The sequence below is a fragment of the Rhineura floridana genome, chromosome 3 (genome assembly GCF_030035675.1).
Source record: "Rhineura floridana isolate rRhiFlo1 chromosome 3, rRhiFlo1.hap2, whole genome shotgun sequence".
Taxonomy (NCBI): domain Eukaryota; kingdom Metazoa; phylum Chordata; class Lepidosauria; order Squamata; family Rhineuridae; genus Rhineura; species Rhineura floridana.
In genome coordinates, this window is record NC_084482.1 from 231,491,097 (window position 1) to 231,504,430 (window position 13,334).

Here is a 13,334-nt window from a genome sequence, read left to right on the forward strand (position 1 = left end):
TCCCTCTTCTCCTCCTGCTTATATGGCCAACATTCCCCACCCTCTGTTTTAGTGGATAGACATCCCTCCACCACTGACTATCTCTGTATAAAATCTCCCTTTTCAGTCACATGACATGTCTGAAAAAGCTAAATTCTTTAAAGCAGAAAAAGTCATGCAAAAGAAGCAAAGTCTTTGAAGCAAAATCTGGATTTCCTTGGAACATAAATATTGTTGCGGGATTTAGGTTTGGGAGTGAAGGTTAGGGGCACAGGGCCCATACATGCCACACCCCACACGATTTGCTCTCACTTGTGGGCATATTCAGTGCAAACTGCTCCTTAATCCGACCCTGACCGGTTTCAACAGGAGAGGAGTCTTTGAGGCTCAGCGCTGAATACGGAAAAGGGGAAGTGAGCGAGAGGAAGACTCAAGAGGACAAACTCTGTATGTGTAGGAGTCTATCCTGCTGAAGTCTGGCTGTGCCAGGTGTGGTCCCTGTTGTGACACACAGCCAGCATCGGGCACAGAGCTCTGTTGGCTGTTTCCCTTTGGAAACAAGAGAAGTGCCCCCTCAGTGACCTTCAACATGTGACCCAGGAGACTGAAAGGCCAGTGCTGAGATCTGAGCACCCTCTGGGCAGGATGATGCCCATCCCCATCCCCCTACACGGTGGCAAAGCCCTTTGGAGGGTGAACCCCCTCCTCATTCACTGGGAAGGAAGTATTTTAGCTGCAAAGTAAGTGTGGCTCCTTGGAGATCTGGGTCCCCAAACGCTGAAGGTTGCAGGCCTGGAGGAGGGCCTTCTCTGGGATGAGGGAGCCCCTGTGGCTGCAGAGAGTCATTCATCCTCTACCAGATGCTTCCACTGACACAGAGCCTGGTGGCCCCCTTTGGCAACTCTCCGAACCCCGAACCCTCTCTTCTGCCGGCTGCCATCTCCACACTGTGGCAGTGTCCTTTGGGTGGGATGATCTCTCTGACTCACATGGGGCCCCTGCGACGGTTGCTGCCCTCCTTCATCCTCATGGCCTTGATGAAGATGATGGGGCCAGCAACGATGCCCAGAATGCCAATGGATAAGCCCAGGCCGCAGAGCACGTTCTCCGCTGTCTCGGGAATGAGAGCTGGCTCCTTCGACTCTGCAGAGAGGAGAAATGGACCGCGTGTAAGAGCCTGTCTGCGTGTCCTCCGTCCCACTCTGAGGAGAGAGCCCGCCTCTCTCCACCTGCCCCCTGAATCCCGAGCTGAGCTGCATCCACGTCGCCACCTTCCTGCCCAAGAAAGGCCCTCTTGCCATGTTGTCTCAGTCGCCCCAAAAGGTGCCCACAGCCTACATGTTGCTTATCTTATCCAGGATGGGATTGTGTGATCAAAAACACACAAGAGGATTTGGGGGCACCGAATTCATCACCCTTCTAAGACTACCATCTTTGCTTTATAAAAAAATACAAGTTACTAGACCCTATGCCTGAAAATTGAAATGAGTAGCAATATCTCACGAAACCTCAGAAGACAGGCAAGCTCCTTCCTCCCCCTACTGCTAGCAAAAACAGAGTAAATTGTGCAAAAGAGGAAACATGTTGAAGTTGCTCAGATCTTAAGAATGTATTTCTTAGGAGTTCAGAATCTAGATTTCTGATTTTTAAAGCAGGGAGAAGACCAGATCTTGCTTACGCCAGATTTTCTCCAACCTCCCCTCGGGAAGGCCCCAGTGCTCCACTTGGCAGACGTAGAAGTCCCCCTGCTCCGGAACGAAGGGGAGGTAGGAGAACTTGCGGAAGGTGTTGTCCGCACTGGGGTAGAAGCCAGTCTCCTCCACGCCCTGCGAGACCACCTCGTTGTTCTTCAGCCAGGTGATGTTCAGCACCGGGGGAGAGAAGCGGTCCACGAAGCAGATGAGGACGTTGGGGTCCCCCAGTTGCACAGGATTTCTAGGGTACACCACTGTTGACGAAGGAGCCACTGTGGAAGAAGATGGATAGTGGACATCATAGAGTCTGGAATCATAGAATAGCAGAGTTGGAAGGGGCCTACGAGGCCACCAAGTCCAACCCCCTGCTCAATGCAGGAATTCAAATTACTGCATCCCCGAAAGGTGGCTGTCCAGGTGCCCTCTGAAGGCCTCCAGTGTTGGAGAGCCCCCTCCAGGTCACTGGTTCCACTGCCATACTGCTCTAACAGGTAAGAAGTTTTTCCTGATGTTCAGCCGAAATCTGACTTCGTGTAACTTGTTGGACCACGTGGTTCAGCTTGAACTGGTGGGTTGGGTCTGCATAGAGAGAAGACCTCCTGATTGAACCTTCTCCTTGTCTCTCTCCTCACACAACAGGAGGGCAAAGACTAGGCTTAGTGTTTGCATCTCCAACTTTGCTGGTTAGCCAGATGTAGAACTCTTTCCTCTCGAGTAGGTACTTCCAGAATAAAGTAGTCATGTCTTATTTTGGAGCTTAAAGTCTCAGTCTGACTAATTCTAGGGAAGGCGTGCTGTTTAGCAAGGATTCAAACACACAGAAATCTTTGCTTCTCTGCAACATAACTTGAGCCCATTATTTCGTGTGATGTGTGTCGGGACCCTCATTCCTCACTGAGCAGCCCCCGTGTGACCCTGGCAGTCCCGGTCAGGAGCGGCATCTCCTCCAAGGCCTGGCATTCCTGGTTCTCCATGCCTCCCCTGAGGAGTCATGCTCATCAACTCCTAGTTTATGCCATTCCATCCCAGTAGGAGAAGCTTCACCTCCCGCCCCAGTGCATGGAATGGGATGTGGATTCACTTCCCCAAGTAGCCCGGCCTGTGCCAACGCCTCCCCTAGAGCCTGCTGCTCCTGTTCTGCATTCTTTGTTATCACCTGCATTGAGCAGGGGGTTGGACTTGATGGCCTTACAGGACCCTTCCAACTCTACTGTTCTATGATTCTATCTAGACAGGAATATCTCAGAAGAATTGGCTCCAACATCACCTGAACACAGGTCAGGCATTCGAGAAGCTGCAATTGAGCCCCGATGGGCTGAGACCAGAACTCCACTTCCTCCAGTACACACACAAACACAAACATTGTACATTAGCTATAGCCAGTTTTTCTCACACACGTAGGCTAGAGCAGGGCTGGCCACACGTCAGGCTCCTCAAACTGACTTTGGTTTGTGCACTAGAACCCTAAGAGCTGCCAGCCAGAGCCTGGTGCAGAAGACATTATTATTATTATTATTATTACTACTACTACTACATTTTCAGCCTGGGAATTTGCTTTCAGGACCAGCACTGACCTGGCCTCGCAGTCCTTCCACTCAAAAGTCATCTCCTGGTTGAATTTGCCCCCCCCGACATGGAGCCCCCCCCCCCGCCCTGGCCTCCAGCATCAGCACCAAGCAGAGTGTGTGGAGGCTGGGGAAGGGACGAGCTTCCTTTGCAAGAGAGCGGAGACCAGGAATCTCCCTGCAGCTCCTGTGTGTAGCTTGGCCACTAATAGTTAATGCTAATTGAATGGGCTCAATGGGGCATGTGTGGAGAGGAAGGGGAAGAGGGGGGTTCCCACCCCTCCGGGTACCGTTCTGGGCCCGCGTCCGGTTGCTGCGCTGGATCAGGATCTCCATGTTCCTCTTCATAACCACCATGTTGGCCAGGGCGCCCTGCACATCAAAGCTGACCCGGCTGGCGTAGTCCGGCAGCCTCCAGACATTCTGCTTCTGGGCCCAGTCCACGTGGAGGAGCTCTTCCTCGTCAAAGTCCTGCAGGAACTCCCCAGACATCTTCTCCGAGGGGAAGCTCTCCTGGAAGAAGTCCAGCTCCACCTCCGTGGCCTCCACTGGAGAAGAAGAGATGGGGCAGGGCAGGAGGAGAGAAAGAGGGAGAATTAGCTTGGAAGGAGGGCAGCTGGGGGCCCTCCAGTTAGTGGGGTTGTCCTAAGGAAGAAGGAGGCTGCCCCAAGGACAAGGTCCGCAGGAGAGGGATGGGGGGGACCTTCTAAGGTCTGTAAACCGTCTCCTCATTTACACTCTGTCTTAACAGTGACATGCCGGGGCCAAAAGCCACGACTCCCCAGAAGGAAGGCAGGCAGGCAGGCAGGCAGGCAGGCAGGCAGGAAGGCAGGCGGGCAGAAAGGCAGGAGGGCAGGAGGGCAGGCAGGCAGGAAGGAAGGAAGGAAGGAAGAAGGCAGGCAGGCAGGCAGGAGGAAGGAAGGAAGGAAGGAAGGAAGGAAGGAAGGAAGAAGGCAGGCAGGCAGGCAGGCAGGCAGGAGGAAGGAAGGAAGGAAGGAAGGAAGGAAGGAGGAAGGGAGGAAGGAAGGAAGGAAGGAAGGAAGGAAGGAGGAAGGAAGGAAGAAGGAAGGAAGGAAGGAAGGAAGGAGGAAGGAAGGAAGGAAGGAAGAAGGCAGGCAGGCAGGCAGGAGGAAGGAAGGAAGGAAGGAAGGAAGGAAGGAAGGAAGGAAGGAAGAAGACAGGCAGGCAGGCAGGCAGGCAGGAGGAAGGAAGGAAGGAAGGAAGGAAGGAAGGAGGAAGGAAGGAAGGAAGGAAGGAAGGAGGAAGGAAGGAAGAAGGAAGGAAGGAGGAAGGAAGGAAGGAAGGAAGGAAGAAGGAAGGAAGGAGGAAGGAAGGAAGGAAGGAAGAAGGAAGGAAGGAAGGAAGGAAGGAGGAAGGAAGGAAGGAAGGAAGGAAGGAAGGAAGAAGGCAGGCAGGCAGGCAGGAGGAAGGAAGGAAGGAGGAAGGAAGGAAGGCAGGAAGGCAGGAAGGAAGGAAGAAGGAAGGAAGGAAGGAAGGAGGAAGGAAGGAGGAAGGAAGGAAGAAGGAAGGAAGGAAGGAAGGAAGGAAGGAGGGAGGAAGGAGGGAGGAAGGAAGGAGGAAGGAAGGAAGGAGGGCAGGAAGGCAGGCAGGCAGGCAGGAAGGAGGAAGGAAGGAAGGAAGAAGGAAGGAAGGAAGGAAGGAAGGAAGAAGGAAGGGAGGAAGGAAGGAAGGAAGGAGGAAGGAAGGAGGAAGGAAGAAGGAAGGAAGGAAGGAAGGAAGAAGGAAGGGAGGAAGGAAGGAAGGAAGGAGGAAGGAAGGAAGGAAGGAAGGAAGGAAGGAAGGAGGAAGGGAGGAAGGAAGGAAGGATGGAAGGAAGGAAGGAAGGAAGGAGGTCTGATGGTAAAATAAATAAGGACATTCATTTGCCGTCACTAGTGGGTCGTCAAAAGCTTCACCTGTTGACTAATATAATAATTAAACCAGAACTTGCAGACACACAGAACTTTTAAAAATGGGAGTGAATGCAGACTATGGAGATATGGGGGTGGGGATGACTGAAGAGAGAGGGGTCTGCATCCAGAATCCGCCTGTGCCTGGTGGTCCCGGCTGTGGAGGAAGGAGCACTCGCTGGGTGTGTGTGTGTTTGTGTGTGTGTGTGTGTGTGATGGATCTAATGGAAGGCCTGCGTTGGGACCAGAATCACATAAAATACAGTATTTTTCCTATAACTTAACACAAATCCTGATCTTTCAGTTAGGCGTGGAAATCCAGCTTTGCCTTTCAAGGTTGCTCAGGATCCACTTTGCCTGCCTCAGTCCAGGACAGTCCCTGGGAACTGAAACCGTGGAGAGGTGCCTCCAGTTAGCGAAAGGAGACCAGGCCAGCAGCCTGAGGCCACATGAGGCACGTTTTGACGTTTCTGTATTGGCAGATTCAGGACAGAGAAGAAGGTCCTTCACGCGGCGCAGTTAAACCGCGGAACTCTCTCCCACGAGAGGCAGCGATAGCCACGACGTGGAGGGCTTTAAAAGGAGTCTGGAGCAAATTCACGGAGGAGGAAAAGGCGCTCCGTGGCTACTCGCCCTGGGGGCCCCGCTCTGCGCCCCCATCCGAGGCAGCGGATCCCTCTGAATGGCACCCTTGCTGGGACTTGCGGACGGGGAGAGCGCGCGGCTCTTGAGCGCAGGTCATGGGCTCCCTCTGGGGGCATCTGGCTGGCCGCGGGGAGACCAGGAGGCTCGACCAGTGTGGGGTGCAACTCCCCCCAACACTCTCCACACAGCACGACAACGCCCAGGCCCCTTCCCCGTTCCTCCCCTCCCCTGCCCCCTGTTCCCGAACCCCGGGGGTGGCTTCTGCACCGGCATTGCAGGGGGGCATTTCTCTTCTCTGCCAAAGAGGCCTCCACCTTGGCCCACATGCCACGCCCAGAGGCACTTCCGCTCCCCTCCAGAGCCCCACATTTGCGGGGACTTCCCACGACCCCCTTTTCCCCTGGGCCCCCCGGCGACATCCATCCCGCCCGCCCTCCCGTGCCCCCCGCCTAACCTGTCAGGGCTCCTGCCCGCGGGGGGGCGAGGATGGCACAGAGGCACCACGAGAGGCAAAGGGCTCGTCCTCCCCTTGTGCCCATCGCAGCAGCTCTCCTTCCCGGGCCGGGCACGGAGGAGGGATGGATGGAGGAGGGCGGGGGAGCGAGGAGGCTCCCTAGAGAGCAGAGGAAGTTATGTCGGCTGCACCCTCTGCCTGCCTGCCTCCAAAGTGGCTGTGGGGTGGCGGTGCCCCTGGGGTGGCCTTGGCAGAGCGGGGAACCTCAGCCAATGAGAAAGCGCCCTGGCGATGACCAGCCTGTTGCCGGGTGAAACTCCCCAGGCTGGAGCCTCACCGGGCGATGGAGAGGAAACCCGAGGGCGGGGGAGTTCATGGGAGGGGGGAAGAGAGGCCGATGGGGGTGGGCTGCAGGGGGAGGGGTGCCCGCTGGTTCTCCCTCTGATCCAAGGGGGGGCTCCATCAGGGAAGGGGTTCCTCCCCGGTGGGCGGGGTTCTCCCCAGTCATCAGCTCCATGCGCGGGGGGAGCAGGCACGGGGCGGTTCCCCCGCTGTGACTTTTCTGGGGGGGGCTCCTTCTTCTTCGTTCCCACCTGCGACAAGATGCCTCTTCCGGAGGGCGCAGGGGCGACCCCCCAGCTGACTTCTGTCCTCCCCTGGCAACCGGAGGAGGAGGGGGGCGGTAACTCCCACTGACTTGCAGTGGGGTCCCGTTCGTTCTTGGGGAGGGGGCTGTCCCCGAAGGAGCCCCTGGCTCTCCCGTTTGCAACGGGGGACGTGACGGACCCTCTTTTTTCAAGACCGAGTAGAAGGAGAGAGGGAGGAGGAAGGCGGGAGGGCGCTGTGGGTCCGCCAGGTCGGGCCGCCCAGGGTCTACATCAGAGAAGGGTCCTCCTTCCCAGCCCTGCCTCCTGGAGATGTGGGGGGGGCACTGAGCCCGGGGCCCTCTGCATGCAGAGCAGCCTCTTATTCCAGCTCAACCCGCCTGTCCCTCCCCCTCTGGGCTGCCACACACGGTCCTCCAGACCTCCACGGTCACCCCGCTCCTTATTCACAATAATCAACCACAGACTTCGAGCCCGTGTTATGGCGCTCTGTGCTACAGCAGATGGTGCAGAGACCAACCCTTTCTTCTGCTCTGGATAACTGGTTAACTTTTCTGTTGATGGCTGGTGGTGGTTGTATGTATTGGTATCAATGACGGAAGGAAGTCAGTCAGAGCATCACAGGTAAAGGGAATGAAGCCTATCCTAACAAGAAGCTCCCCTCCCCCCTCCCGCAAATCTAGGAAGAGCGAAGAATGACAGAAAAATCTCAATTTTGCCCCTTCACTTAACAAGTTCCGTTCGGAGCCCCATTGGAGCCCCATGGGAGGGGAGGGGCTTGGGCAGGAGTTTCTTCTGGGGCTGAGAGGAGTAAGTCCCACTCCGGAGACAGCTGGGGGTGGAGGAGGAGAAGCAGAAAGTATGGGGGCTCCTGCGCAATGGACTTGGGGGTCCTCCTTGGGGGGCGGTGCTAGTCTGCCCTCTGGATGTGCTGGACGTGGAGGAGCCTCCAGGCGAGCAGAGATCCCATGTTAGGGGGTAGGAAGAGGGAGGTCCTTCCAGAGACCCCCCAACATCAGTGGGGCAGCAGCAAAGGGGGTTCTGCTGGGGCTAGAAGGGGGCAGTGTCCTCCCACAGGGGTTTTTTGGGGGGTGGGAAGGAGAGTTATTTGTTTATTTGCTCATTAGCTACAATTAATTTAGATCTCACCATTCAGGATATAAATCCTTCCAAGGTGGCTTGCAAGTAATCCCCAAATGTTGCCCAAATAAAAAGCCCCCAGAACCCCCCCCCAAGGACAGGACAGCCGAAGGCAGAGCAATCCTCCTTTCACAGCCACAGGGTCCCACAAAGAGATGCGCCGGAACAAATACTTAACTCCATAAAATGAATTGCTCTAACCTTCCAGCAGCATCACCGTCTTCCAGCTGCCCCTTCTCAAGAGTCAGTGAAAGTGGGGCAGAGCCCCCTACTTCAAGGGACCTGAGCATGCCTCCACTCATCAACCTCCCCCAAGCCCCATAGCAGGGTGGGGGAGGGCAGCTGGGGACCCCCCCAAGAGTTTTACAAAAATAATTAACTTTATCACAGAAAAAACTTGATCTCCCCCTGCTTCTTTGTCCCCCCCTAAACTTTTAGGCAGGCTCCAGACCTGCTCCCGCCCTGTCAGATCTTCCCCAATCACCTAAGTGCCCCCCCATTCACCCGTGGTCAGGTGTCTACCTGCCTAGCTCAGGGCTGCCTGGACGAAATCAGAGAAGGGCCCTCCTTCCAGAGATGTGGGGGGGGGCTCTGAACCAGGGGCCTTTGCATGCAGAGCAGGTGCTGCTGTCACTGAGCGAGGGCCCTGCAGACTCTCATTCCTGCCCAACCCTCTTGGCCCTCTCCCTCTGGGCTGCCCCACACCTTCCTCCAGACCTCCATGGCGCGCTAAATGTGTAGAGTGTCATTTATCAATGGCAACACTCCTGACACCCACCCAGCCTTATTTACAGCCATCAACTGGAGGCTTAGAGCCCCCCTTTACTTAGGAGCTGCCCTGAAAGAGAGAGGGTCCCTTTTGTTCCTGTTTCAGTCCTGGAAGGAACCTCAAAGGTCATCCAGTCCAACCCTCACAAAGTGCTGGGAATCTGCTGTGGTAGGGGGGATCCAGCCTCTGCCTAAAATCCGGTAAACAAAGGGAACCCACCCATGTCTGAGGCAGTGCAGGCATGGAGCCAGCCTAAAAGTTCAAGGGGGCACAAAGAAAAGGAGTCAGATTTTTTTCTCTAATAAATTTAATTCTTTATTTTTTGGAAAAATATTTAGGGAGGCCTGAAAATTTTTAGGGGGTCAGGGGGCCCCTGACCTCCCTGCCTATGGTTCTGATCCCCCCATCAAAGGGTTCCTCTTGACCTCTCTCTGGGGAAGCCTTGAAGTTCTCCGGAACTCTCCTGTGGGTTGGGAGTGAAGCCAAAGGGGTGGGGGGAAGCCAGGCCACATGCTTTTGCCCCTCCAAATCTCCTGGGAGGCATTTGAGCAGAATGGCCTTTGCTGGAACTGGAATGCTCAGGGAGACCTGGAGATGAGATATGAAATTGAGGAAGCATCCAAACTAGGAAATGTGGTAGTAATGGGTGACTTCAACTACCCGGACATAGACTGGCCGCATATGTGTTCCAGTCATGACAAAGAAGCAAAGTTTCTAGATATTCTAAATGACTATTCCCTAGACCAGTTGGTCATGGAACCGACCAGAGGGACGGCAACCCTGGACTTAATCCTCAGTGGGGACCGGGACCTGGTGCGAGATGTAAGTGTTGTTGAACCGATTGGGAGCAGTGAGCATAGTGCTATTAAATTAAACATACATGTAAATGGCCAATTGCCAAGAAAAGCCAACACGGTCACATTTGACTTCAAAAGAGGAAACTTCACAAACATGAGGGGATTGGTAAAAAGAAAGCTGAAAAACAAAGTCCAGAGGGTCACATCACTCAAAAATGCTTGGAAGTTGTTTAAAAACACTATATTAGAAGCTCAACTGGAGTGCATACCACAGATCAGAAAAGGTACCGCCAGGGCCAAGAAGATGCCAGCATGGTTAACGAGCAAAGTCAAGGAAGCTCTTAGAGGCAAAAAGTCTTCCTTCAAAAAATGGAAGTCTTGTTCGAATGAAGAAAATAAAAAAGAACACAAACTCTGGCAAAAGAAATGCAAGAAGACAATAAGGGATGCTAAAAAAGAATTTGAGGAGCACATTGCTAAGAACATAAAAACCAACAACAAAAAATTCTATAAATACATTCAAAGCAGACCATCTAGGGAGACAATTGGACCCTTGGATGATAAGGGAGTCAAAGGTGTACTAAAGAACGATCAGGAGATTGCAGAGAAGCTAAATGAATTCTTTGCATCTGTCTTCACAGTGGAAGATATAGGGCAGATCCCTGAACCTGAACTAACATTTGCAGGAAGGGATTCTGAGGAACTGAGACAAATAGTGGTAACGAAAGAGGAAGTTCTAAGCTTAATGGACAATATAAAAACTGACAAATCACCGGGCCCGGATGGCATCCACCCGAGAGTTCTCAAAGAACTCAAAGGTGAAATTGCTGATCTGCTAACTAAAATATGTAACTTGTCCCTCGGATCCTCCTCCGTGCCTGAGGACTGGAAAGTGGCAAATGTAACGCCAATCTTCAAAAAGGGATCCAGAGGGGATCCCGGAAATTACAGGCCAGTTAGCTTAACTTCTGTCCCTGGAAAACTGGTAGAAAGTATTATTAAAGCTAGATTAAATAAGCACATAGAAGAACAAGCCTTGCTGAAGCAGAGCCAGCATGGCTTCTGCAAGGGAAAGTCCTGTCTCAGTAACCTATTAGAATTCTTTGAGAGTGTCAACAAGCATATAGATAGAGGTGATCCAGTGGACATAGTGTACTTAGACTTTCAAAAAGCGTTTGACGAGGTACCTCACCAAAGGCTTCTGAGGAAGCTTAGCAGTCATGGAATAAGAGGAGAGGTCCTCTTGTGGATAAGAAATTGGTTAAGAAGCAGAAAGCAGAGAGTAGGAAAAAACGGACAGTTCTCCCAATGGAGGGCTGTAGAAAGTGGAGTCCCTCAAGGATCGGTATTGGGACCTGTACTTTTCAACTTGTTCATTAATGACCTAGAATTAGGAGTGAGCAGTGAAGTGGCCAAGTTTGCTGATGACACTAAATTGTTCAGGGTTGTTAAAACAAAAAGGGATTGCGAAGAGCTCCAAAAACACCTCTCCAAACTGAGTGAATGGGCAGAAAAATGGCAAATGCAATTCAATATAAACAAGTGTAAAATTATGCATATTGGAGCAAAAAATCTTAATTTCACATACACGCTCATGGGGTCTGAACTGGCGGTGACCGACCAGGAGAGAGACCTCGGGGTTGTAGTGGACAGCACGATGAAAATGTCGACCCAGTGTGCGGCAGCTGTGAAAAAGGCAAATTCCATGCTAGCGATAATTAGGAAAGGGATTGAAAATGAAACAGCCGATATCATAATGCCGTTGTATAAATCTATGGTGCGGCCGCATTTGGAATACTGTGTACAGTTCTGGTCGCCTCATCTCAAAAAGGATATTATAGAGTTGGAAACGGTTCAGAAGAGGGCAACCAGAATGATCAAGGGGATGGAGCGACTCCTTTACGAGGAAAGGTTGCAGCATTTGGGGCTTTTTAGTTTAGAGAAAAGGCGGGTCAGAGGAGACATGATAGAAGTGTATAAAATTATGCATGGCATTGAGAAAGTGGATAGAGAAAAGTTCTTCTCCCTCTCTCATAATACTAGAACTTGTAGACATTCAAAGAAGCTGAATGTTGAAAGATTCAGGACAGACAAAAGGAAGTACTTCTTTACTCAGCGCATAGTTAAACTATGGAATTTGCTCCCACAAGATGCAGTAATGGCCACCAGCTTGGATGGCTTTAAAAGAAGATTAGACCAATTCATGGAGGACAGGGCTATCGATGGCTACTAGCCATCATGGCTGTGCTGTGCCACCCTAGTCAGAGGCAGCATGCTTCTGAAAAGCAGTTGCCGGAAGCCTCAGGAGGGGAGAGTGTTCTTGCACTCGGGTCCTGCTTGCGGGCTTCCCCCAGGCACCTGGTTGGCCACTGTGAGAACAGGATGCTGGACTAGATGGGCCACTGGCCTGATCCAGCAGGCTCTTCTTATGATCTTATGTTCTTATGTGTTCCATGACATGCTGATCCATTGAGTGCAGGAGATGAGATGAAATCCCTGGCAACCTTGGCATTACATCGCCCCGAGAAAGGACTGCCCTTTTGCAATTATTGATTGATTGATTGATTGATTGCACTTGTATACCACCCCATAGCCGAAGCTCTCTGGGCGGTTTACAGCAATCAAAAACATTAAAACAAATATACAATTTAAAACACATATTTTAAAAAACAATTTAAAACACAATTTTAAAATTTAAAACAATATAAAAACAATTTGTAATGGCAGTATAAGGTAGAGTGCCACCACCCCTTAGACTGGTTAACCATCCTGAGCCAAGGGGAAACTCAGAGCCCAGAAAACTTGCCAAGGATGACAGACAGCAAGAGCCAGACAGACACTCCTTGCCCTGGAGCCTTTAGGCAAAATCCCCAATTCACACAGTAGTCGTGGTCAGTGGCCAAGGTGCCGGTTCAGAGCCAAGCCTCTCCTGAATGAACGCACACTGGGAAATAGAAGTAACTTCATGAAAGAACGACAGAGGAGCTTGCTTCGTGCCGTGCTGCATGGGTGGGATTTCACCTGAGGGAGCAGCAGGGAAGAGTCAATCATGGCAGGGATGGTGCAGTGTCCCCCCAACTGCCTTGGTATTTCCAATTGGCCCCATATCCAAGGTGATGGACCCAAACCCTGGCTGGGATTAATTCCCCCTCCCCATAGTGATCTCTCTCTCTCTCTCCTCCCCCCCCGCCTGCAGCCCTCATCAGTTAGACTTGGCTGCTCTGTGGGCATCCCATCATTCTCCCTGTGGGAGACCATCTTTCCATGCTCAGAGGATGCAGACTTTCCAGAAGGATGGTACGACAATATCCTGCTACACTGCACCCTCCCGCAAGAACCATCCCTTGCTTGCCTTTCATTACCTTTTTTGAGGGGGGGGGAGGAAATGAGGGGATGTCCCTTTTTTGGTTGATTGACAGTTATACCTGCCTGCTTTATACTTATTTGTACATCTCTTCTAGAAATAGTGTACTTTCAATCCCCCGGGCGGGGCCTGAGCTGCCTCTTGAAACAACAGAGAACATAGTCATGCTGTGAGGACTGGATGTTAGCCTTCAACCCAGGGATGGGGAACATCTGGCCCTGAGGGCGGGGCAAATGTGGCCCTCCAGACCTTTCTATCTGGCCCTTGGAACTCGATTCACTAGAAAAAAACAATAATGCTGGGAAAAACAGAAGGGAGTACATAAGAACATAAGAAGAGCCTGCTGGATCAGGCCAGTGGCCCATCTAGTCCAACATCCTGTTCTCACAGTGGCCAACCAGGTGCCTGGGGA

The 13,334-nt window shown here is 52.4% G+C and overlaps 1 protein-coding gene across 2 annotated transcripts in view; it reads right to left on the reverse strand.

The window, feature by feature from the left end:
* LOC133381949 (H-2 class II histocompatibility antigen, E-D alpha chain-like) overlaps positions 1 to 13,334 on the reverse strand; it is a 411,219-nt gene that overhangs the window by 4,271 nt on the left and 393,614 nt on the right. The window contains exons 1-4 of one of the 2 annotated variants that reach the window (XM_061621568.1): positions 6,248 to 6,481; positions 3,529 to 3,786; positions 1,658 to 1,945; positions 969 to 1,122 (exon numbers count right to left, since the gene is read on the reverse strand). In XM_061621568.1, coding sequence (XP_061477552.1) covers positions 969 to 1,122; positions 1,658 to 1,945; positions 3,529 to 3,786; positions 6,248 to 6,332 — 785 coding nt within the window. In that variant the 5' untranslated portion in view covers positions 6,333 to 6,481. Of the gene's footprint in view, positions 1 to 968; positions 1,123 to 1,657; positions 1,946 to 3,528; positions 3,787 to 6,247; positions 6,482 to 13,334 lie in introns of those variants that run through there. The other variant, XM_061621569.1, reaches the window with a different exon arrangement.